The 26,779-nt window shown below is 45.4% G+C and overlaps 1 protein-coding gene across 1 annotated transcript in view; it reads right to left on the minus strand.

The window, feature by feature from the left end:
• LOC120979758 (tubulin monoglycylase TTLL3) overlaps positions 1–26,779 on the minus strand; it is a 53,713-nt gene that overhangs the window by 3,240 nt on the left and 23,694 nt on the right. The window contains exons 6-19 of the mRNA XM_040408715.1: positions 26,553–26,624; positions 22,042–22,108; positions 20,474–20,578; positions 17,952–18,052; positions 15,582–15,759; positions 15,147–15,208; positions 13,983–14,111; positions 13,576–13,690; positions 11,469–11,570; positions 10,674–10,863; positions 5,988–6,136; positions 5,444–5,687; positions 4,420–4,855; positions 3,737–4,343 (exon numbers count right to left, since the gene is read on the minus strand). Of these exons, the coding sequence (XP_040264649.1) occupies positions 3,737–4,343; positions 4,420–4,855; positions 5,444–5,687; positions 5,988–6,136; positions 10,674–10,863; positions 11,469–11,570; positions 13,576–13,690; positions 13,983–14,111; positions 15,147–15,208; positions 15,582–15,759; positions 17,952–18,052; positions 20,474–20,578; positions 22,042–22,108; positions 26,553–26,624 (2,557 nt within the window). The remainder of the gene's footprint in view (positions 1–3,736; positions 4,344–4,419; positions 4,856–5,443; positions 5,688–5,987; positions 6,137–10,673; positions 10,864–11,468; positions 11,571–13,575; positions 13,691–13,982; positions 14,112–15,146; positions 15,209–15,581; positions 15,760–17,951; positions 18,053–20,473; positions 20,579–22,041; positions 22,109–26,552; positions 26,625–26,779) is intronic.

The following is a 26,779-nucleotide window of genomic DNA, read 5'->3' on the forward strand; positions in this document are numbered from 1 at the left end:
TTTGGGCTTGGACTCCCATATTGGTGAATGGATTAGGCAGTGGCTGAGGGACAGACAACAGAGGGTTGTAGTCAATGGAGTATATTCAGACCATGGTCTTGTTACCAGTGGGGTACCTCAGGGATCTGTTCTGGGACCCATATTGTTTAATATCTTTATCAGCGAAATTGCAGAAGGCCTCGATGGTAAGGTGTGTCTTTTTGCTGATGACACAAAGATTTGTAACAGGGTTGATGTTCCTGGAGGAATACACCAAATGGAAAAGGATTTAGGAAAACTAGAGGAATGGTCAAAAATCTGGCAACTAAAATGTAATGTTGATAAGTGCAAGATAATGCACCTGGGGCGTAAAAACCCAAGAGCAGAATATACAATCAGTGATATAGTCCTAACCTCAGTATCTGAGGAAAGGGATTTAGGGGTCATTATTTCAGAAGACTTAAAGGTAGGCAGACCATGTCATAGAGCAGCAGGAGATGCTAGCAGAATGCTGGGGTGTATAGGGAGAGGCATTACCAGTAGACAGAAAGAGGCGCTCATGCCGCTCTACAGAGCACTAGTGAGACCTCACTTGGAGTATTGTGCGCAGTACTGGAGACCATATCTCCAGAAGGATATTGATACTTTGGAGAGAGTTCAGAGAAGAGCTACTAAACTAGTACATGGATTGCAGGATAAAACTTACCAGGAAAGATTAAAGGACCTTAACATGTATAGCTTGGAAGAAAGACGAGACAGAGGGGATATGATAGAAACTGCTAAATACATAAAGGGAATCAACAAGGTAAAAGAGGAGAGAATATGTAAAAGAAGAAAAACTGCTACAAGAGGACATAGTTTTAAATTAGAGGGGCAAAGGTTTAAAAGTAATATCAGGAAGTATTACTTTACTGAGAGAGTAGTGGATGCATGGAATAGCCTTCCTGCAGAAGTGGTAGCTGCAAATACAGTGAAGGAGTTTAAGCATGCATGGGATAGGCATAAGGCCATCCTTCATATCAGATAGGGCCAGGGGGCTATCCATAGTATTCAGTATATTGGGCAGACTAGATGGGCCAAATGGTTCTTATCTGCCGACACATTGTATGTTTCATTTGTCAGCAGATTTGTACCTATGACACTGGCTGACCTATTACATGTGCGCTTGGCAGCTGAAGGCATCTGTGTTGATCCCATGTTCATATGTGCCCGCATTGCTGAGAAAAAAACCTCACAGCTGGCCTTGTCAAAGTGCAGCTTCAGAGAGAGCAGAGCCTCTAGGTGTAATTGTAACGCCCCCGTTGCTCTTAGAGGCTCATTTGCATATATTAAAACATCATTTTTCTCAGCAATGCGGGCACATATGAACATGGGACCAACACAGATTCCTTCAGCTGCCAAGAGCACATGTAACAGGTCAGCTGGTGTCATAGGTACAAAACTGCTGACAGATGCCCTTCAAAGGGGTTCTGCACTTTGTTTTAACTGATGATCTATCCTCTGGGGGCCGCGGGGGTCCGACACCCGGGACCCCTGACAATCAGCTGTTTGAGAAGGCAGCGGCGCTCCAGCAGCGCCGCGGCTTTCTCACTGTTTACCGCAGGCCCAGTGACGTCACGACTAGTATCAACTAGCGTGGGCGGGGCTAAGTTCTGTTCACTTGAATGGAGCTTAGCCCCACCCACGCTAGTTGAGACTAGTCGTGACGTCACTGGGCCGGCGGTAAACAGTGGGAAGGCCGCAGCGCTGCTGGAGTGACGCTGCCTTCTCAAACAGCTGATCGGCGGGGGTCCCGGGTGTTGAACCCCCGCCGATCTAGTGGCGTGGCGAGGGGGGGCAATCGCCGCCCCCCCCCCTATGTTGTCCTTTGCCCCCCCCCCTATGTTGTCCTTTGCCCCCCCCCCCCCCGCTGATTCCCCCAGGTGAATACTAATGAGCGCTTCCATTATGGTAGCGCTCATTAGAACCGAGAGACCAGGAAGTGGTGAACGCTCTGTACTTACCACTTCCTGGTCCTCGGCTGTCGGCTGTGCAGGGCTCTGTGACCTCACGCTGTGCGCGCCAGTTCAGAGCACAGTCGACTGAGGAGAGGCAGGCGGCGTCCAGGAGCAGGTAAGATAAGTGTTTTTTTATTTTATAAAATATGTGGCTGCTGGGGGCATAAGGGGGCTAATGATGAGAGGCATATGGGGGCTAATGATGAGAGGCAGCATATGGGGGCTAATGATGAGAGGCAGCATATGGGGGCTAATGATGAGAGGCAGCATATGGGGGCTAATGATGAGAGGCAGCATATGGGGGCTAATGATGAGAGGCAGCATATGGGGGCTAATGATGAGAGGCATATGGGGGCTAATGATGAGAGGCAGCATATGGGGGCTAATGATGAGAGGCAGCATATGGGGGCTAATGATGAGAGGCAGCATATGGGGGCTAATGATGAGAGGCAGCATATGGGGGCTAATGATGAGAGGCAGCATATGGGGGCTAATGATGAGAGGCAGCATATGGGGGCTAATGATGAGAGGCAGCATATGGGGGCTAATGATGAGAGGCAGCATATGGGGGCTAATGATGAGAGGCAGCATATGGGGGCTAATGATGAGAGGCAGCATATGGGGGCTAATGATGAGAGGCAGCATATGGGGGCTAATGAGGCATAAGGGCTGATATGGGGGCTAATGAGGCATAAGGGCTGATATGGGGGCTAATGAGGCATAAGGGCTGATATGGGGGCTAATGAGAGGCATGGGGGCTGATATGGGAGTGATGAGAGGCATAATGGGGGCTAATAAGAGGCATAATAACAGTGTCATCCACAGATGCCCCCATAACAGTGTGTCTTCCACAGATCCACCATAACAGTGCGCCTGCGCACTGATGAGAGACAGAAAGAAGGGGAAAGAATCCGCAGAAGCAAGCAGAGGACGGCACAGCAGACGACTGAATGGCTTCTTTTGTAAGTAAATAGTTTTAGTATAAATGTATCCCTGCAGACCGCAATTCTCTCGTATTTTGTAATCTTATTTATATATACTTAATTAGTTTTTGCCCCCCCATTTTTGACTGTGGTATCTTTGTGCCCCCCCTATATATTGTTCCTAGAGTCGCCACTGCGCCGATCAGATGCTGATGATCTATCCAGAGGATAGATCATCAGTTAAAACAAAGTGCAGAACCCCTTTAAGCCCAGTCTTGCTAGAGCTGTGATGGCTAACCTCCGGCACTCCAGCTGTATTAACACTACAACTCCCAAGATGCACACTTGCTTGGGTGTTCTCAGAATTCCGTAGAAATGAATGGAGCATGCTGGGAGTCGTAGTTTCACCACAGCTGGTGTGCTGGAGGTTAGCCATCACTGTGCTAAAGCACGGATGCTCAACCTGCGGCCCTCCAGCTGTTGTAAAACTACAACTCCCACCATGCCCTGCTGTAGGCTGTCCAGGCATGTTGGATGTTGTAGTTTTGCAACAGCTGGAGGGCCGCAGGTTGGGCATCCCTGTGCTAGAGGCTAGAGGTCTCCTTTACACTATGGATACAATGTTAGAACTTTTTTCAGTAGCCACATGGTGGTTTTTATATCGCTGTAGGTAATAACTAGCAATCATGTTGAGTCTACAGCCATTTCCAGATATGCTGGATCTCCAGCCATAATCCATAACCTTCCCTGAATGATGATGCATGATTATCATACAATAAGACATCTCTCTTCTCCTATCATACTGAGGGCTGCCATATTGTGCCCTGTTCTCCTTACCTGTCCTTGGAAAGTTTTTGAGAAGCTGAATTTCTCCAAGGTCAAGGCTGGAGAACTTCAAGTCAAGGTGTATCCCATCCCTTTGGCCAGCTAGGTATTTTATTAAAGGTGGCTTCTCGGAGAGAGACATTTTAGGAGCAGCGAGCAGACGCTGATGGAGATGGGTCACTGCTCCTTTAGACATGCTTTTCCTGTGCACCAAGGATTTGGTCATATCCTTATGCTCCGACCCCAACTTGCTGGACAGCCTCACAAGTTCCACGCTCTCACGTCCACATTTTACTTCTGCTATTGCAATGTTTTCTTTACCCATGACTGTGGTTTTTGCCCTTTTTAAGGTGTGAGGGTTGTGTATGGTCCGGGAAGACTTGGACGTTGAATATGGGATCGTTGACCTTTTTCTTGAAGGATCTTGGTTACCAATAATTGAGGTTACATTAGATGTCTGGCTTTGCACCATGGAGAGGGATCTTTGGTTGGTCGGTTGAGTGAAGCCGATGTTTACAGGTCCATTGAGGGGTTTTGGTAGAGGAGCACGTGGCCTTCTCACTGTGGAGCCCTCCACCAATAAATTGATGCCAACATATTGAGGAATATCAACAGCAGGCTGAAATAAAAATGAATATAATATGTTTCTGGTAAAGCGACTAAGGTCTGATCACTATGTAAACTACTGAATGTACCTGTTTGTAGATAAGTTCGAAGCCACCAATGTCACAGTTGCGATCATACTTTCGATCAATCACTGCGCGTAAAGTATCCTCCTGAACCATAGCACAAAGCCTGGTGGTCACAACTGTAGATGGTGCCATGGTTGGGCTGGAATTAATCTCGATCAACCAGGGCTGATAGTTCTCTCCGAACATAAAATCGGCCCCGTATAACTCGAAGCTGCTTTTTCTGAACTCTACTACATCTTGGGCACTTTGCATGGCATTTATGATGGCAGCCTTCATCCCTGGCACAATGATCTCCTCCCAGGCTCTCTTTTCTCCCAACCTCTGGAGATGCATCTGGAATTGATCGCTAGACCACATATTATCGGCAGGAACCTGAGGATGACGAGTACGGGAGTTCTCAAAATTCTTTTGTATGGAGTTATTGCATAAGTGGATGGATCTGGAGAGGAGAAATATGTGATCCATCAGAAAGAAATGTCCTACAAGATGTCTCATTAACTTGTTTCTAGTCGATGGTAATGTCTGAAAGTTACACTTAGACAAAGATGTAGACTCTGGAACTCTATCCTTTAACCTGTATCACACGTGGCTAAAGCTTTGACATTTTAAGAAAACCCAGTTCATTGGACAACCTAGATCAAGCAGCCATAAGTATAAAGGTGAAGTGAATAACATTTTCTCATGACAATGGCACCTGTCAAGGGGTGGGAGATTGGGTACAATGGGAACAGTCAGTGCTCAAAGTTGATGTGTTGTAAGCAGATAAAATGGGCAATCACAGGGACCTGAGTGACTTTACAAGGATCATGGGCATCCAAGGTTCACTGGTATTTGTGAAGGCTAGCCCATCTGGTCTGATCTCACAGAAGAACTAGAGACCCAAGCAGAAGATGGGAAAAACGCCAACAACTCTGGCTTCCAACCAACCTGACACTACTTAATATAAGAAGTGGGAAGTCTAGGTAGCGACAAAACTCTAGAATCAACCATCTTAGGAATTAAGAACTAGTATGTCAAGCTAACCTACGTGTCAAGATTCTCCAGGGAGAATGGTTGTGTTGAAAATCGCACGTAGCATTCCCGGTAGAACCAGATGGTCAGAGGGTTCCAGTCCGTCACCAAAAACCACTGACGCACATCAAATTTGGTGCCGAAGATGAGTAGCGGTCTCTCGATGTATTTCTGGACCACCCACTTTCCATCCTTGACAATCATGGGATCGTAGTCCACCAGCTTCAGAATCTCTGCCAAGCGATCCATGCAGATAATACCTGCAGAGAAAACGCCAAGAAGTATGAAGTAGAAAGGGGAACGACCTGTAAAATTAAGGATCTGCGGTGTCATCAGAAGAGGTCTTGGTTTCTGAAAATTTTTGACAAACGTTATGGCCACCGTTACAGTTTTCGCAGGAGTTAAGGCAGTGTTACTGAAGTCTGCTTCGTTATACAAAGATATATACCTCAATCAGCGTTTTAGGAAAATTAGGTCACAGCCCCTGTGAAAGCTGTAATGATGGCCACATTCGGTGTCACCCAGATTTCCAAAAATACATTATAATAATTAGCTCTCACCTCTTCCACGGGATTTGGCACCTGGTTTAACAATCCAGATATTTCTGTCACCTTCAATTTCCAGCTGCGGATTCACTTCAGCTAAATGCTGCAATAAGTTACCGCACTGATCCATATATGAGAAAGAATGCTCAATGGACGCTCCTTCACTGCAAGAAGACAAAGGAGTATATAAATGTAGCGTCATGCTAAACATGTGTGTTTCTCTCTCTCTCTCTATATATATAATCCAAAAAACGGACAGCACATCCAGTAGAAAAAACTGTGGTTTATTCACCCATGTGGTACAGTAAGGCAACGTTTCGGCTCAAACACAGAGCCTTTCTCATATATATATATATACCGTTTATATAATATATATATATATAGTAGTTATATATTCTTGTACATAGGAGCAATATTATAGTAGTTATATATTCTTGTACATAGGAGGCAGTATTATAGTAGTTATATTCTTGTACATAGGAGCAGTATTATAGTAGTTATATTCTTGTACATAGGAGCAGTATTATAGTAGTTATATTCTTGTACATAGGAGGCAGTATTATAGTAGTTATATTCTTGTACATAGGAGCAGTATTATAGTATTTATATTCTTGTACATAGGAGGCAGTATTATAGTAGTTATATTCTTGTACATAGGAGCAGTATTATAGTAGTTATATTCTTGTACATAGGAGCAGTATTATAGTAGTTATATTCTTGTACATAGGAGGCAGTATTATAGCAGTTATATTCTTGTACATAGGAGCAGTATTATAGTAGTTATATTCTTGTACATAGGAGGCAGTATTATAGTAGCTATATTCTTTGTCAATTGTCTTTTTATTGAAAAGCATATCAAAAGAGATGTTTACATACATTGATGCACAAATCAGAGTTATTACAGACAAGTCTAAAGCGTACTTTGACAGTATAGTGCATAGTATACATATGACATATATAAAGTGCATGTCTTCAGAGCAAGGTCATCTAGAACCAACTAATTGACATTTGGTATGTGACCTGATGTAGGTAGGTCAAACAAACATATAAAAAGGGGGGGGGGGAGGATGGGGGGGGGGTGTCCTTAGAACTGGACAGATACGGTCTGAGGCTGTTAAGATAACCTTTGATGATTCCAAAGGGAGGAAGAAGGTTTAGCACCCTCCATTCTCACTAATGTGTCGTTCCTGTCTGGGGGGACATTTTCAAAGTTGTTTGTCTGTTGAAAATTGTTTAAGATGTCGGTGTACCATTCGCATATCTATATGTAATCCATGGGGCCCATAGCTTTTTGTGCTTCTCATGTGCCCTAAGTTCCCAGCCCGCTAGCTCTTCCATACGATGAACGTGATCTAGTTTGCTTAACCACTGAGAGGTGGTGGGGGGTTCTTTACTCAGCCACTTTTGGGGGATAAGTAGACGGGCAGCTTGAATCAAGTGTGTAACAAGTTTGTTCCTTGATGGCGATAGTTCTTTTGTTGGAAGCCATAAAAGAACCAACTCTGGGGTTAATGTCAGGTTAGTGTTTAGAATTTCATTAATGGTCCGAGAGACGTCATCCCAGTATCCTCTTATTTTAGAACAGGACCAAAAAATGTGTAGAAGAGTGCCACTCTCTTCCCCACACCTCCAACACCTGTCATGATCACTCAGACCACTAAGAAATAGTTGTTTGGGGGTGAGGTACCACTGTGTGAGGACCTTATATGAGTGCTCTTGGATCTTCACGCAGCGGGAGAAGCCATGCGAGTGTGCGTGCATACGGAGAATATCTGTCTCCGAAAAGGTAACCTTAAGGTCATTAGCCCAGGTGTGGACATATTGTGGAGTAATGCGACGTTGTGGTGAGATCAAGGCCAAATATATAGTGGATATCAATTTGCGTTGAGGGGAAGGGGGGGTTGCTAATTTTTCAAACCATGTCGGGGTCATTACACATGACTTCTGAGTAGTTAGTTGTTTCCCAGCAGATTTTATAGTTATTAGGTCTAGAAAGTTAAATGTACTCCAGGCTAAGCTAAGGGGATGTTGATCCGGTAAAGTGCCGTTTACCTTTCCTATAAAGTCAGCTGTGGAGAAATCTCTTAATCTGTGCCAAATCTGCGAGACCTGAGATCCTGGAGGCTGGATCGAGTGTGGTATGAGATCTGCTGGCATTATACTAGGGGGGTTCTGTAGGAGCCCATGTGCCTTATTGAGCTGTTTAATGACTAGGCTAGTGCCCTTTAAGAGGACATGTGAATGGAGTGATGCATTTGCCTGACCCCATAGTGCTGCTTTCTGTGGTTGGGTGAGCTGCATTAGTTCCAGTTCCGTGCCCAATGTGCGGTAGGCAGGGGAATGAAGCTGCAACCACCTCCTCAGGTGAATAGCCCTGTAATATGTTTGGACATCCGGCAGTGCTATACCTCCATGACCACGCCCCAGTATCAGCCTCTGGTGAGGAGCCCTAGCCTTCTTGCCGCCCCATAGGTAAGTCATAAAAAGCCTGCGAATCCTTGTAAAATATGAGTTAGGTAAAAATATTGGCAACATCTGTAGTACGTACATAATTTTTGGGAGGACAAACGCTTTTAGTATATTCTTCCTTCCCATCCAAGAGGAATAAGGGAGGCGTAGCGATTGGAGCAGGTTTTGGACCTCTGATATTAGGGGAGTATAATTAAGCCGGAATAAATCTTCCGTGCGGGCGGAAATCCTAACTCCTAGGTAGGAAACACAGGAGGACTGCCATTTAAATGGTGTATTTGATTTCAAAATGGCTATGGAGCTCGCCGGAGCATTAACGTTTAAAGCTTCTGACTTGGTATAATTCATTTTGTAGTTTGATAGCCTACCATACTCTTTAAACAGTGTCAAAAGATGCGGGAAGGCCTCGACCGGGTTAGAAACCATGATCAGTAGATCGTCAGCATATGCCACGTTAATGTATTCTATGGCGTCATTTTCTGTTTTCACACCACGTATATTTACATGGTCTCTAATGGCCTGAAGAAGGGTCTCCATGACCAATATATATAAGGCAGGAGATAGGGGGCAGCCCTGACGCGTCCCATTACAAATAGGGAAGGATGGGGACAATGTGCCATTGACCCTGATTCTAGCACTCGGATCCTTGTACAATGACATGACTGCCTCCTGAAATCTCGTCGGGATTCCAAACCTCAGTAGAGTCCTCCTCATAAAGTCCCAGCTCACCCGGTCGAAGGCCTTCTCCGCATCCACACTGAGCAGCGCCAAGGGGAGGTTTTTCTTTTTGGCCCACTGTATTGCTGTGATTAACCTACAGGAATTATGATTCCCTTCCCTCCCTGGAACAAAGCCAGATTGGTCAGGGTGGATAAGTTTAGGAAGTAGATTTCCCAGACGTGTCGCCAGAAGTTTGGCCCATATTTTTATATCTACGTTAAGTAACGAGATTGGCCTAAAACTACCGCAGAGAAGGGGATCTTTCCCCGGTTTGGGGAGGATGGTTACCGTGGCCTCCAGTGATTGTTTATGAAGGGTTTCACCATTTAGGAGTGCATTGCACCACGTTACCAGGTGGGGTATTAATATATCTGAGAATTATAGTAGCTATATTCTTGTACATAGGAGCAGTATTATAGTAGTTATATTCTTGTACATAGGAGCAATATTATAGTAGTTATATATTCTTGTACATAGGAGCAGTATTATAGTAGTTATATTCTTGTACATAGGAGCAGTATTATAGTAGTTATATTCTTGTACATAGGAGGCAGTATTATAGTAGTTATTTTCTTGTACATAGGAGCAGTATTATAGTAGTTATATTCTTGTACATAGGAGGCGGTATTATAGTAGTTATATTCTTGTACATAGGAGCAGTATTATAGTAGTTATATTCTTGTACATATAAGGCAGTATTATAGTAGTTATATTCTTGTACATAGGAGCAGTATTATAGTAGTTATATTCTTGTACATAGGAGGCAGTATTATAGTAGTTATATTCTTGTACATAGGAGGCAGTATTATAGTAGTTATATTCTTGTACATAGGAGCAGTATTATAGTAGTTATATTCTTGTACATAGGAGCAGTATTATAGTAGTTATATTCTTGTACATAGGAGCAGTATTATAGTAGTTATATTCTTGTACATAGGAGGCAGTATTATAGTAGTTATATTCTTGTACATAGGAGCAGTATTATAGTAGTTATATTCTTGTACATAGGAGGCAGTATTATAGTAGTTATATTCTTGTACATAGGAGGCAGTATTATAGTAGTTATATTCTTGTACATAGGAGCAGTATTATAGTAGTCATATTCTGGTACATAGGAGGCAGTATTATAGCAGTTATATTCTTGTACATAGGAGGCAGTATTATAGCAGTTATATTCTTGTACATAGGAGCAGTATTATAGTAGTTATATCCTTGTACATAGGAGCAGTATTATAGTAGTTATATTCTTGTACATAGGAGGCAGTATTATAGTGGTGATATTCTTGTACATAGGAGCAGTATTATAGTAGTTATATTCTTGTACATAGGAGCAGTATTATAGTAGTTATATTCTTGTACATAGGAGGCAGTATTATAGTGGTGATATTCATGTATATATGGGGGGGAAGCACTATGGTGCATTACTGAGCACTTTTTGTATACTACTGTATATATGGTGTATTTTCTTCATCACCTTTCTTAGTGAACACAATCGATAACCCTTACACTTACTGAATGACCTGATAGTAGCTGTGCAGAAATTCCTCCCATGATGCATCTGTCATGATGGAAGATGAAGCTGTTTCTAAGTCAATATCATCATGTTCCAGGCTGTTCAGATAGGCCTCGCAGGCTTTGATGGCTGTTGTGATGATGTGACTGGGGACACAACCTCCGCGCTTCTTGTTTCCTCTTTTGTTATCTAAAGAAAGGTAGAAGGAATGTCCAGCTGGTGGTGATCCTGCTGATCACATGCACATTAAATGGGACCAGATGCCAGGTTCGCCTATAGCATGCAGGAATCCTCAGCATAAGGGCTCATTCACACGACCATGCCGTGTTTTGTGGTCCGCAAATTGCGGATTCGCAAAACACGGATGCCGGCCGTGTGCCTTCCGCAATTTGCAGAACGAAACAGGCGACCCATTATAGAAATGCCTATTCTTCTCCGCAAAACGGACAAGAATAGGACATGACTTATAATTTTTGCGGGGCCACGTAAAGGAGCAACGGATGCGGACAGCACACTGTGTGCATGCTGCCATTTCCTTTTTCACTTTAATACAAATGTCCTATCCTTGTCTGCAAAACAAATAAGAATAGGACATGTTCTGTCTTTTTCGTGGGTGCCACGGAAGGGACGTGCATGTGCTGTCTTCATCTTTTGCAGCCCCGTTGAAATGAATGGGTCTGCATCCAATCCACAAAAAATGCGCATTGGAAGCAGACCAAACACACGGTCATGTGCATGAGCCCTAAGTGCAAACTTAGCTCCCCTTCCACCCTAAAGCCATGCCCCCTACTTACCATTCACAGTAGGTGTATTCTCCTGGATGTCAAGAGTTCTGTCCAATTGTCCTCCTGCCACTCTTTTGAGAATGCTCCGAGCGGCCGTCAGCCAGAAATCCTCTAAAACAAGGAATATGTAAGACCGTAATTTACAAGAGAACACTCCATTTATCCATATGTTTCAGTCACCTGCTTATCCTAGAACTATGAATGCCATATAAGCTTAAGTATTTGGTTAGGGAATGCCTATATATCAGTGATGGTGAACCTTTTACAGACTAAGTGGCCAAACTGTAACCCAAAACCAGCTTATTTATTGCAAAGTGCCAACACGGCGATTTAACCTGAATACTACAGTCCAGTATAGTCTATCCTCCATGTACTTTATCATTTAGGTATAATAGCCTGCCTGCATTCAGTGCGCTGCCTGCGCTGTTCATAGCGCACCCTGCGCCTAAGGATTCATAAGGCATATTGGTATGCCTTAGGCCCCTTTCACACGAGCAAGTTTTCCGCGCGGATGCGTTGCGGGAGGTGAACGCATTGCACCCGCACTGAATCCTGACCCATTCATTTCTATGGGGCTGTTCACATGAGCGGTGATTTTCACGCATCACTTGTGCGTTGCGTGAAAATCGCAGCATGCTCCTCTTTGTGCGTTTTTCACGTAACGCAAGCCCCATAGAAATGAATGGGGTTGCGTGAAAATCGCAAGCATCCGCAAGCAAGTGCGGATGCGGTGCGATTTTCACACACGGTTGCTAGGAGACGATCGGGATGGAGACCCGATCATTATTATTTCCCCTTATAACATGGTTATAAGGGAAAATAATAGCATTCTGAATACAGAATGCATAGTAAAGGAGGGGTTAAAAAAATATAAAAAATCATTTAACTCACCTTAATCTAATTGATCGCGGCCCGGCATCTCCTTCTGTCCCCTTTACTGAATAGGACCTGTGGTGAGCATTAATTATAGGTCAAGGACCTTTGATGACGTCACTCCGGTCATCACATGGTACGTCACATGATCTTTTACCATGGTGAATCACCATGGTAAAAGATCATGTGACGTACCATGTGATGACCGGAATGACGTCACCACAGGTCCTGTTGCTGCACAGAGATCAGATGAAGCCAGAAGCAGATGCCAGGCCGCGAACAAGTGGACTAAGGTTAGTTAAAAAAAAAAAAATTCTTTATTTTTAACCCCTCCAGCGCTGTTTTACTATGCATTCTGTATTCAGAATGCTATTATTTTCCCTTATAACCATGTTATAAGGGAAAATAATGCTATTTACAGAACACCGATCCCAAGCCCGAACTTCTGTGAAGAAGTTCGGGTTTGGGTACCAAACACGCGCAATTTTTCTCACGCGAGTGCAAAACGCATTACAATGTTTTGCACTCGCGCGGTAAAATCGCGGGTGTTCCCGTAACGCACCTGCACATTTTCCCGCAACGCCCATGTGAAAGAGGCCATAGACTTTTTTTTTAGGGCGCCTGAACGGAGGGCTCTGAGTGCCGCCTCTGGCACCTGTGCCATAGGTTTGCCACCACTGCTATATATTATAGTAAAGCATATACACTATACCTAGTGTAGGGCCTAAGGGGGAGGAGCACGGCACGGAGCAATGTGTTCTTTGAATCTTTGTGTCGTGCTCCACCCCCTCAGGGTGTCTAATTTTCCATTTACTATTGTAAATTGTGTAGGATAAATTAACTAGGAAGAAGAAGGATTAATTCATAAAGTTCAAATGTCCCACCCACTAGGAGCTGACAGGATAAAATAATACTAATATTACTACTCAGGGGAGGGGTCTATTATACATGTATGTATAAGAACTGTCCGTCAAGAGGGCTCTCTTACATGTAACAGTCCAAATTCTGAAGTGAATGCGGCTGCGATACCAAGGCAATCCGCTATACAATGCACGGCGCTGTGCCTGGTAAGAATAAAGAAGGCGCTGCGCTACTGCAAGCACTGGTGCCTTCTCAAGCAGCTGATCGGCGGGGGTCCCGGGTGTCGGACCCCACGATCATATACTGATGACCTAGCCAGAGGATAGGTCATCAGTAAAAAAAAACTTTGAGAAAACCTCTTTAATGTGCCCAATAATCATACCAATGAATGCCCTCTTCTCATCCTCGGCTCCCAGCCTGTAGCATCGAGGGAAGAAAGAATCGGGGTCGGCTTCGTCAAACCAGTGGAGGTTCCTTAAATTGGTACAGAGGCCCACCTGGAGGAATGACACCAGAAGCCCCATATGAAAGAGTCTATTACAAGTCAATTTCAACTAACCATTCCTTTAGAAACCCTGTATATGAAACTGTGCGGTTATGTGATGTAAGAAAAAGTAAGTGCCCCCCTGCCATTATAGGAGCTCAGCTAAGCAGGAAGCTGTGTGTCTGACAACAAGCTTGTCGACTGTTTCCAGTGGCAACCAGTTGATAATTTTGATGTGGCTTATGTCTATACTGGTTAACCTACCTATTACGACACGATCCAGTAAACCCATCCTGAGGACCCACCTTGGTAGTGAAGGAGCCAGCTTTGGCATAATGGTTCATCATCTGATCTTTCTTCAGGAACCTGCCATCCACAGCGTCTCGCCGGGTTGTCCAGATAAAATAGGGTATTTCGTTGCGGACGAGTCTTGACTGAAGTGACAGAACATACGGAAAAAATGCACATAGTTATATGATGTCATCGCCTGACGTCCCTGTCTCCTGCATTGCCATCCTTGATAGGACAAGGGATTGAATGGGCAGGACAGGAAAATGTCTGTCTGTAAATGATGCATCGGTGGCCTTCTTCTCCAAAGAGGTGGAATCACTGGTTCATGACTTGCTTCCCCAGAATATAAGCGATGCCTATGGTGTCTGGCAGCTGCTTATCTCACCCACAATGAGATATAATGTCTGGTCAGCCAAGCAGCCCGTGCATGCTAATAAATCAAAGATTGCTTGGCAAAAAGTTATCCGGTCAGTCTGATTCTCAAGTTTCTCCACTAGATGGCGCCTTCTGTATACTATACAGCTTCCTAATCCTTATATACTAAAGGGGTTGTCTATGTTCAGGATAGGTCATCAATATCTAATCACTGGGGAGGACCCTGGCGCTCCCTGCTGATCAGCTGCTGGAGGGGACTGTAGCGTTTGAATGAGCGCTGTTGCCTCTTCCTCGGCCTTTGACAACACGTCTATCGGTCACATAGCCATGACGTTGCTCAGTCTCATTCCATTGAATGTGACCGAGCTGCAGTACCGAGTACAGCCACTATGCAATGGACAGCACTGTGCTCCGCATATCAGCGTTACGGATTCCGTTATTGCTTTCCGTTATAACGGAATCTTAAGACGGAATTCAAAACGGAAACCTTTAGAGGCATTCCGTTTTGATCCGTCATAATAGAGGTCTGCGGGCAAACATAACGGATCCGTCGGCAGGACTTTCTATTCCGTCCTGCATAATGGAAACCAGACGGATCCGTTATGTTTGCCCATAGGCCTCTACTATCACGGATCAAAACGGAACGCCTCTAAAGATTTCCGTTTTGAATTCCGTCTTACGAAATTCCATTATTTTCCGTTATAACCGAAAGAAATAACGGAATTCGTAACGATGATGTGAACCCGCCCTTATCGGTGGGGGGGGGGGGGGGGGCCTGAACTGATCAATAGCATTACATTTACCATGAGATCGTAGGTGCCATCTGGATCCTCGTCCTTCTCCTCCTCTTCCTCAGCGTCATCATCTGGGGAATGAATTGCAGTTTGTTCATGAGTTCCTTTTGTGAAAACCTTGTTGAAATCCTGGAAACCAGTGTTATCGTGAATGCAAATGTGCGCCATGCTTCATTCAGTGTGCGGATCGGTTAATTTTTTCAGGGGGTGGGGCCAGTGATGTCACATAACCTAGAATGCATTATTAGGGTGATGCTACAATGTTTCACGTTTTAAAGGTAGGGCAACACAGGATGGCGCTATTCTGCGGCGATAAAATCCGTAGCATATACGCCATGAACATACCCTGAGAGAGCCGGGGATGTCTAATAAATGCTGATTAATCTATTGGACTGTCCACTGAGTCCCTTTAAGAATCGGCCCTTGTTTTCCCATTTTACATACCGTCATCATCATTTCCACTTCCATCCCCATCGTCTTCTTCGTTCTCTTCATCCACCGCCTTTTCCTTCTTCCGGGAAGCCTTTGTGACCTTAGGCAGCTTTTTCTCCACCCATCCTCTGCTCCGCAGGCAATGGCGTATCACAGGGTACGGGCCGTGAATACTGAATATTTTTTTTTGCTGATTTTGGTTATTAGAAAAGAATGAAAAGTATTAGAAAAACCTGTTAAATAGACACTGAAACGGACAAGTCTTGTCTCACCCCTCTCCATACTTAAAGGCTATGAACACCTTCAATTTTTGTTTATGATTGCGCTTTACTCTTTTATGGCTAAAAATCATATTTGCAATTGGTATTTATTAAAAATATTGAGCCATTCTGTCGCAAGGGGTTAACTGTTTTTCTAACTGTGTGACTAGTACTTTCACTTTATGCCGGTCTTCTAATAAACCTTATCTCTAAACGACTAAAAGGTCATAAACACTTATTTAAGCCATATTCTTATCAAATAAGAACTGAGCTATAATGAGTGTTTATAATGCCAGAGAGCAGAGATAAGGAGCCCATCAGCTCCCCAAGTGACGGAAAAGAGAGAAAATCTGAAAGGCTCTTTTCTGTACAGAAAAAAGGACTCCATATTTTTTATAAAGGCCAATTAAAAAAAGAAATTTAATCTGAAAATGACTAAAAAAAATTTATGATTGCCATTTTACTCATTTTGGCCTGGGCTTAAAATAATTTAATTTTTTTCAGTTGGTCTTTAAATTAAAAAATATTCAGCAGCTTTGTCATAAGGGTTAAATTCTGCCTAGCTGTGAGAATTGTACTTTTACTTTGTACTGTCATCTAATAATCCTTATCTCAAAATTAGCTTAAAAACACTTACAAAGCCATATTCTTATCAGTAAGATAAGAGCTGAGCTATAATGAGTGTTTATAAGGCCAGAGATCAAAGATAAGGAACACAGTAATAACACAGAGCCTGCTACTAGAGAATCTCAAGGCTGTACAGAGAAAGGGGCTCGAAATTTTTAATAAAGACCAATTTAAAAATATATATTTTCCAACCTCTGGAGCCCCCATCTATTTGCACTAACATTCAGGCAGAACTCGAATGCCAAAGGGGTAATGCCCAAGTCGCCCCTTATACCAAGGCCAGCTGTACTTACAGCACAAACTTTGGCCGTTTTTCCCTTTCCCTACCCAAGTATTTGAGCACACGACCATATGTATTTTGCGGTCCGCAAAAAATATGGATGACGTCCGTGTGCATTTCGTATTTTGCTGAATGGAACAGCTGGCCCCTAATAGAACAGTCCTATCCTTGTCCGTAATGCGGACAATAATAGGACGTTCTATTTTTTTGCGGAATGAAAATACGGAAACGGAATGCACACGGAACGGACACGGAATGAAAATACGTTTGTGTGCAAGAGGCCTTATCTGAGATTGGAATCAGGGGTCTGTGTTAATTTTGCAGTATTCAAGGCAATGGGGCTGAGCTGCAATACCAGACACAGCCTATGGACAAAAGTGGCGCTATTTCTCAAAAAAAGATAGCTGACCGTTAATTCTAATCTAGAGGAAATCAATCGCTCCGAAAGCCTGTATTAGACAGATCAGCAAGCGATTCCCTCCCAGCAATCACTTGCTAGCTAGCAGTAATGCAGTGATTTCCTAAGCAGCACGGGGAGGAGCGATCGCTATGCCATCGCTCGTCCCTATACTGTTTAGTGGTTTGCCGGCGGCAGATCAAAATTGCTGATGAACGTGCTTGCTTGTTCATTGGGCAATCGGCGGCGTTATTACACTGCAAGATGATCGCTAGCAAAATATCGGTCAGAGTAATACAGCCGTATGCCCCTTTCACACAAACTAGTTTTCCGCGCGGGTACGATGCGTGAACTGAATGCAAAGCACCCTCACTGAATCCTGACCCATTCATTCCTATGGGTCTGTGCACATGAGCGTTGTTTTTTACGCATCAGTTCAGTTCCGTGAAAAATCACAGCATGTTCTATATTCTGTGTTTTCCACGCAGCCCTGGCCCCATAGAAGTGAAAAACGCATTGTATCCGGATGTAACCTGGATGCAGTCTGGGTGCGATGCGTTTTTCACTGATGGTTGCTCCGAGATGTTGTTTGTAAACCTTCAGTTTTTGTTTCACGTGCATGAAAAACGCATCAAAACGCATTGCACCTGCGCGGAAAAAAAAAGAACGAATGAATGCAAATGGAGGCACAACTGACTGAACTTGCTTGCGAAATGGTGCGAGTTTCACTGAACGCATCCTGAGCCAATCCGTATCATTTGTGTGAAAGAGGCCTTAAGATTTCCACTTTGTGCTGATGCCGAATGCACGTCACTGACCTTGATCGCTTTTTCCACCAGGAGCTTGGCAAGTTTCAGGCGATCTGGATTAATCATGGCGTAATTAATTATCTTGCGCACCCGCCCTTCTGCAGCCGTCACTGTGTGCACACAAGAGAGATGTCAGGGTTATTATCTACAACCGCGCCGCTCTGCAAGACGATGTCAGCTGAGGAGGTGGCCATAGGAAACAGGAGGGGGTGACACGCTCAAAATTTGTGTCCAAGCGTGCAAGTTAAAGGTGTTATGCCACAAAAAAAATATTCTACGTTTTTCAAACCAGCCCCTGGATCTGAAAACTTTTGTAATTGCATCTAATTAAAAATGTAGTAAAGCTACTAAGCTATTCCATAAAATATATCTGTATAGCGCCACCTGCTGTTTGCTTCTTTCCTTATTTCTTGTCCACTTCACTGAGGTGGTCGCACGCACTCCGTTTAAATATTCAGAAAGGATACCCCCCACTTGCTATCCTGAAAAAAATCTAGCAGAACAGTCAGAGCATTGAATGGGGAGATCCCTGGATCCATGTGAGGTACATTCTCTACATCAATCATGCCATAAGGTCAGTTTCCGCACAGAAAAAATCTGCAAAGTGTACATGAGATTTGTCGAGTGTCATACACTTTGCTGGTACTGTACTACGCTGTGGTTTTTCCGCACAGGAATCTGCACGGAAAAACTGCACGTATTCTGCAACGTGTGCAGGCGGCCTAAGGCCCCTTTCACACGAGCGAGTTTTCCGCGCAGGTGCAATGTGTGACGTGAACGCATTGCACCCGCACTGAATCCGGACCCATTCATTTCTATGGGGCTGTGCACACGAGCGGTGATTTTCACGCATCACTTGTGCGTTGCGTGAAAATCGCAGCATGTTCTATATTCAGCGTTTTTCACGCAACGCAGGCCCCATAGAAGTGAATGGGGCTGCGTGAAAATCGCAAGCATCCGCAAGCAAGTGCAGATGCGGTGCGATTTTCACGCACGGTTGCTAGGAGACGATCGGGATGGGGACCCGATCATTATTATTTTCCCTTATAACATGGTTATAAGGGAAAATAATAGCATTCTTAATACAGAATGCATAGTACAATAGGGCTGGAGGGGTTAAAAAAAAAAAAAAAAAAATAATATAACTCACCTTAATCCACTTGTTCGCGCAGCCGGCTTCTCTTCTCTCCTTCTTTGCTGTGCACAGGAAAAGGACCTTTGATGATGTCACTGCGCTCATCACATGGTCCGTCACATGATCCATCACCGTGGTAAAAGATTGTGTGATGGACCATGTGATGAGCGCAGTGAGGTCATCAAAGGTCCTATTCCTCAAAGAAGAAGACAGAATAGATGCCGGCTGCGCGAACAAGTGGATTAAGGTGAGTTAAATATTATTATTTTTTTTTTTAACCCCTCCAGCCCTATTGTACTATGCATTCTGTATTCAGAATGCTATTATTTTCCCTTATAACCATGTTATAAGGGGAAATAATACAATCTACACAACACCGAACCCAAACCTGAACTTCTGTGAAGAAGTCCGGGTTCGGGTCTGGGTACCACATTCAGTTTTTTATCATGCGCGTGCAAAATACATTGCACCCGTGCGATAAAAACTGAACAACGGAACGCAATCGCAGTCAAAACTGACTGCAATTGGGTACCTACTCGCGCGGGTTTGCCGCAACTCATCCGGACCTTATCCGGACGCGCTCGTGTTAATGAGGCCTAAAGGGGTTTTCCAGGAGCACAATATTGATGGCCTATCTTCAGGATAGGTCAGTATCTGATTGGTGGGGGTCTGACTCCAGCACCGCATCCCCCTCGCGAATCAGCTGTTTGAAGAGGCTGCGGTACACCGGTGAGGGTCACAGCCTCCTTGTAGTTTACCAAACACAGCGCCGTACAATGTATAGTGGCTGTGCACGGTATTGCAGCCCAGGCCCATTCACTTGAATGTGACTGATGACCCCTCCCCTTAACTCATAATTCCCTGAAAGTGTTGATATCAGTGGTCTCCAGCCTGCGGCTCCCCAGCTACTGCTGAACTACAACTCTCATCAATTGCCCCCATCAATGTAGAGGTCTCCAATTGATGGCTTTGCCATGAAACTACAACTCCCAGTATCTGAGACGGACACTGTCTGTGCATGATGGGATTTTGTTCTTGCAACAAAAGGAGAGCCACAGGTCGGAGAGTACTGATCACGCCAAATATATGTAAATTAATGCAATGGGGATAATTCAGGGAGTGGTGGCGGCAGAGGTGGACACTCTGTGTTGTGTCACTCCTCTATTATTCCTACTAGAAGTTATACATAATTTGCTAGCAGTCTGCAATGAAGGTCCAGCTGGGGTGTGCAGGGACACGCCCCCAACTAGTAACATCCATCTGGACCTTTATTGCAAACTGCTGGTAATTTATTCATAACTTCTAGTAGGAATAAAAGAGGAGCGGCACATAGATGCTCCAGAATTGTTAATACATGGGGAATGCAAGTAATCACCAGAAGAGGGGGGACATTTACCATCTGGTTTGTGCTTCTCGGTCGCAGAGTGGGGTTTCTTTCTCAGGTTTCCATTAGACGTCTTCTCTTGTCCTTCGCACTGAGTCTGGGGTCTTCCGGATATCCCTAATAATTGGGTACAAGCAGAAGTTGCACAGGAAATAAAAAAATCGATTTGTGCTCTCTGACCTATACGGCAGTTTTGCAATTAAAAGGAAGCAACTCTGTGGGATGTCTATTTCATGGGTAGCAAAAATTGGGGGCGGTCCCCTTTAATATTTAAAGTGGCCCTGCATGGATTAAGGCCTCATGCACAAAACGGGTTCCGTTTTTCCGTGATCCGTGACAGTTTTTTCATCCGTGGGTCTTCCTTGATTTTTGGAGGATCCACGGACATGAAAAAAAAGTCGTTTTGGTGTCCGCCTGGCCGTGCGGAGCCAAACGGATCCGTCCTGACTTACAATGCAAGTCAATGTGGACGGATCCGTTTGACGTTGACACAATATGGTGCAATTGCAAACGGATCTGTCCCCCATTGACTTTCAATGTAAAGTCAGGAGTGTGCGCCCCCCCCCTCCCTCCCTCTATTGTATTATTTTCATTGGTGGGCCTCCCCCCCCCCCCCCCCCCCCGCCACCGATCATTGGTGGCAGCGGAGAGTTCCGATCGGAGTCCCAGTTTAATCGCTGGGGCTCCGATCGGTAACCATGGCACCCAGGACGCTACTGCAGTCCTGGTTGCCATGGTTACTTAGCAATATTAGAAGCATCATACTTACCTGCTGCGCTGTCTGTGACCGGCCGGGAGCTCCTCCTACTGGTAAGTGACAGGTCTGTGCGGCGCATTGCTTAATGATCTGTCACTTACCAGTAAGAGGAGCTCCCGGCCGGTCACAGACAGCGCAGCAGGTAAGTATGATGCTTCTAATATTGCTAAGTAAGGGCAGGCCGCACACTGTGCCACCAATGAAAATAATACAATAGAGGGAGGGAGGGGGGGCCGCACACTGTGCCACCAATGAAAATAATACAATAGAGGGAGGGAGGGAGGGAGGCGGGGCCGGGATCACAGCCCCCTGTAAGAGATCGGGTGCTGCCAGGCAGCAGTCATGTACACAGTTCGTAGTATATTCTAACTAGAAGCGTCCCCATCACTATGGGAACGCCTCTGTGTTAGAATATACTGTCGGATATGAGTTTTCACGAAGTGAAAACTCAGCTCTGAAAAAGCTTTTATGCAGACGGATCTTCGGATCCGTCTGTATGAAATTAACCTACGGCCACGGATCACGTACCCGGATGACAATCTTGTGTGCATCCGTGTTCTTTCACGGACCCATTGACTTGAATGGGTCCGTGAACCGTTGTCCGTCAAAAAAATAGGACAGGTCATATTTTTTTGACGGACAGGAAACACGGATCACGGATGCGGCTGCAAAACGGTGCATTTTCAGATTTTTCCACGGACCCATTGAAAGTCAATGGGTCCGCGAAAAAAAAACGGAAAACGGCACAACGGCCACGGATGCACACAACGGTCATGTGCATGAGGCCTAACAGATGTGAAAAAAAGATTGAAATTTTACTTACCTGTTCCCTCCATATTTTCTGTTTTGTCACAGTTTTCTCCCCCCGGATTCTGTGTTTTAGGTGCGGGCTGCGTAATACAGAAAATACGATCATATTACATATATACAAGATGGCGGCAGCAAGAAATCAGGTTTAGGGTTATCCAGCCCAGATAGATTTCATGGGACAAGCCAAAAAGGGGCAGATAGAACCTGAATATAGCGATTACTGCCCTGATCTATCCCTTTAAAGGGGTTGTCCAAGTGTTTAATTCTGATGACCTGTCCTCGGGATAGGTGATCAGTGGGGGGGTCCGACGCCCAGACCCCCAGTCGATCAGTTGTTTGAAAAGTTTGCGGCGCTCCTACGAGTGCTGTGGTCTCCTCGCAGTTTACGAAGCACAGCGCCATCATTGTATAGTGGTTGTGATGGGTATTGCAGCTTAGCCCCATTCATTTATATGGGACTGAGCTGCACCTAGGCCATGTGACCGATGAACATGACATCACTGGCCTAGGAAGAAGCTGCGGTGTTTAAGGCAACTGATCAGCAGGGTTGTCGGGAGTCGGACCCTGAGGATAGACCATTTGGATACAGGATAGGTGGCGGTCCTACCGCTGGGAACCCCCACTGATCAAGAGAATGAGGGCCCCGTACCCCCTCTGAAATGAACAGGACAGCCGGTCGAGCATGCACGTGGCTGCTCCATTCATTTCTATGGGAGTTTCGGAGATAGGTGAGCGTTGTACTCGACTATCTCCGGAATTCCCATAAAAATGAATGGAGCTGCCAAACGCATGCCCGACTGGCAGCTCCGATCTAATAGTTATATATCAATGTAACTGGAGGACCCCTTTAAACACTCAGAAAACCCCTTTAAGTCATAAATAAAGTTAATAGCTACTTTCCAGCATACATGAGGAAGTTGCATAACTAATTGCAATAGTGATCCAACAAATAGCAGGGCCGTTGGGGGAATGGAGCAATAGCATCGGATTTCGAAATGTAGGTAATTTCCTAAAAAGGATTATTCGGTGTAATAAACCCGTCATTATGATACACCCTACTCGGGGTTACAATGAGTTAATAGAGGGGCCCGTCTGATTTATTATTTTCTACACCGGTTCTTTGCTGGCGTAGATTTAGAAGCGGTGGTGGATCCGCCAAAGTTATGTACAGGCCGGAGCCAGGCCGATCCACCGCCAGCACAGGGGCTCATTAAGACCAGCATCTAAAATGCCGGTCTTAATGAATGACCCCTTTAATGATTGCCATATTGTCCGCAGACCCTTCTTACAAGTGGGCATTGTCCGGTCTGGAGAATCCATTTTAATCATAAAATCATCAGAAGACACCAAATTCTGCTCCTCCTGTTCATCATGCAACGTCGCCAGTTGCCGCATGGCATCCGACAGTCATTGATGGCCGCATAACGTCATTTCTGTAAAAATGGGTGGGTAACGCCCCCATCGCCGCCTGCGTCAGGAGAAACCACTGGATATGATAATATAGACTAGTACTGCAGCATTCATGACTGCGTTATATACAGGTCAGCCGGACTGCACACATTCATCTACGACTTTCCGCAAGTTACTAACACCTGCCAGGCACTCTGCCCCCCCCCCCCCCCCCCCCCCCCGCCTTTCCTATAAACGCTATGACCATTGTGATGTCACTGGCTATGCGGAGTGGCCAAATGACCATATAAAGCATGTGATGTCATGGAAACTCTGATGTCACAGGGTATATAAAGCGTGCACGGGGCCCGGCAGCCATTTGCAATCTGCTCCTTGCTAGAGGAAGATACCGATACAAGATCACCATGCCAACTAGAAGGAAGAGAGTCAGCAGCGCACCTCGGAGGCGACGTAGATACCGGAGGACCAGCGCCTATAAGCACCAAAAAAGAACAGGTACCGCCATATGACAATGATGGGACCACTGTGCGTGCGTTGATTTCTCTAGTGCGTTTGATACTTTACAGGCCCCTCAGATGCTGTCCGGATCCGTTGCTCCGTTCCGTGGCCCCGCTAAAAAAATATAACATGTCCTATTCTTGTCCGCGCTTTGCGGACAAGAATAGGCATTTATATTAAAGGCTGTCCGTGCCGTTCCGCAACGCGCACGGACACCATCCATGTTTTGCGGATCCGCGATTTGCGGACCGCAAAACACACCACGGTCGTGTGCATGAGGCCTAAACGTAAAGAAAACTAAGGATTTGGTGGTGAGATAGCGAAAGATGGAATCTTCACCTATCACTATGGCGGGTCAGGAAGTAGAGTAGGTCGAGAGTCACAAATATTTGGGGGCTCACTTGGACAGCAAACCAGACTGGAGGGGCAATACGGAGAGGGTTGGGGGGGAGCAGACTGTACGTCCTACGGAAACCAATGTGTGCAGCAAAATGTTAGAAATGTTCTACCAATCCGTAGTGACAGGTGCCATCTTTTGCGCAGTCATATGCTGGGGAAGTAGTGTGCAGGAGGCTGATCAGGAGGGCAAGCTCGGTTGTTGGCTGCCATCTAGACACTTTTGAGGAGGTAGCGGAGGAATAAATTCGGAAGAAGTGTATCCAATTGTTAGCAATAATGCACCCCCATTATATGAGGCAGAGGAGCCCCTTCAGTAACCGTCTAATCCTACTAACGAACTTATTTTTTGTCCGTTCCGTTTTTTATGCGTCCCATTGAAGTGAATGGTTTCCCATATGGACCTGTGAAAATACGAAACGGAAACGAAAAAAAAATACGTTCATGTGCATGAGTCTAAGGTGGAAAAATAAAGATACCGGAAATCGTCCGTGCCGACTGCTATGTGAATGTATAACAACTGCCTAAGGGATCATGCACGCAAATGTATTTTCTTGCTGTGTCTGTTCCGTGTTTTTTTTGCGGCCAATGCGGATCCCTTCACTTCAATGGGTCTGTAGAGGAAACGGAAATGACTTCTGTTTCCGTATGTCCACAAAGGATAGAACACGTCCTGCACTTGTCTGTTTTCCAGACAAGGATAGGCATTGTTACAATGGATCCGCAAAAAAAAACTAAAAAAACGGATGCAATATGAATGTCACACACACATCATGAGTATTTTTTGTGGATCCATGTTTTGCGGACCGCTAAATACATACGGTTGTGTGCATGAAATCCTTCAAGTGACTGTTGTATTATTTTTGCACCAATGGCGGATTGTACGCCTGTCCTGATGTATGGGATTATACCGTCAGTGGTCCGCTGTGATCCATGTCTGCGTTGTGCTGCTGTGATACTGAAATTTCCCTCGTGATCAATAAAACGTATCGTATCTTATTATACCGTATATCATCCCCAGGCCGGGGAGGCAGCACTCGCTGTAATCCTCCATTTTATTTCTTGTTACAGTTCACAGGCACAGACGTCGTCGTCACTAAAACTGATGGGTGCGAAGAAGGAGAAGAACATCTCCCGCGAACCACCCGCAATCACCATCGATGCGCAATGTATCCCGAAGCAGCAGGAGATGTTCCGTAATAAACTGATGGAGCAGAATTTAGTGTCTTGTGATAATTTTATAGAGAGAAGAATGGAGTTTAACAGGGTTTTCCGAGACTTTCCTCCTCTGCATAAGTCATCAGTATCTGATGGGTGGGGGTCCGACACTTGGGCCCCTCACCGATCAACCTTTTGAGGAAGGCCGTCTCTCAGCTCACCAAACACAGCGCCGTCCATTGTGTAGCTGCTGTGCTTGGTATTGCAGCTCAGCCGCATTCACTTCAATGGGGCTGAGCTGCTCCCAGGCCACGTGACCGATGAGCGCGTCGTCAGTGGCCTAAGAAAAGCTGTGCGTCAGTGCCTTCTCAAACAGCTGATCGGTGGAGATTCCAGGGGTTGGACCCCCCCACCCATCAGATACTGATGACCTAGTATAAAAGTCTCGGAAAAACCCCCTTAAAGGGGTTGTCCCATCACAGACAATGGGGGCATATCGCTAGGAAATGCCCGCATTGTCTGATAGGTGCAGGTCCCACCTCTGGAACACCGGGAACGGAGCAGGGAAGGTGGCGGAGGGCGCATTGCGCATGCGCAGCTGCCCTACATTTATTTCTATGGGGCCGCCGAAAATAGCTGGGCGCTGGCTCAGCTATTTCCGTCGGCCCCATAGAAATTAATGGGGGCGGTGGCCGCGCAAGTGCGGTGCGCTCCCAATCACTTGTATGGGGAGAGCACTTCGTGGTGGCCGGACCCTGGGGTCCTCCAGCCCCCACTCTCGCCTCTCCGTTCTCAGCGTAGGTGTGGGTCCCAGAGGTGGGACCCGCACCTATCAGACATTGGGGGCATATCCTAGCGATATACCCCCATTTTCTGTGATGGGAATACCCCTTTAAGTTACCTTTGTTCTGGCGGGCGGCAGCAGTATCAGCGCAGTGTGCTTGTGCACAGGCCTCACTGACAGCCCCCGTTATGTGTAGGTGGAAAGCAAACTTTGAGCCGAGCTGTCGGTGCACTGCACCCATTGTCCCCATTTATGTACAAACATAAAAGAGCATTCACCTGGGTAACCATGGCGACACCGGCGCTGGCGGCAACTATTGTTCTTTGTGTTAAGACTTCCCAGCGGCAGATCTGTCATTCAGGTGCCAGGACCGACCTGTATACAGAAAGACAATGGAGTTACCCCGTGGTCCGCAGGCAGGGGATGGGGCGATTTAAAGGGCATTTCCCTACAAATATAATTCTTCGCCCTCGTTTCTCATTTTATTGCAGCAGTTTCTTTAGTT

Source organism: Bufo bufo, chromosome 9, assembly GCF_905171765.1.
Source record: "Bufo bufo chromosome 9, aBufBuf1.1, whole genome shotgun sequence".
Taxonomy (NCBI): Eukaryota; Metazoa; Chordata; class Amphibia; order Anura; family Bufonidae; genus Bufo; species Bufo bufo.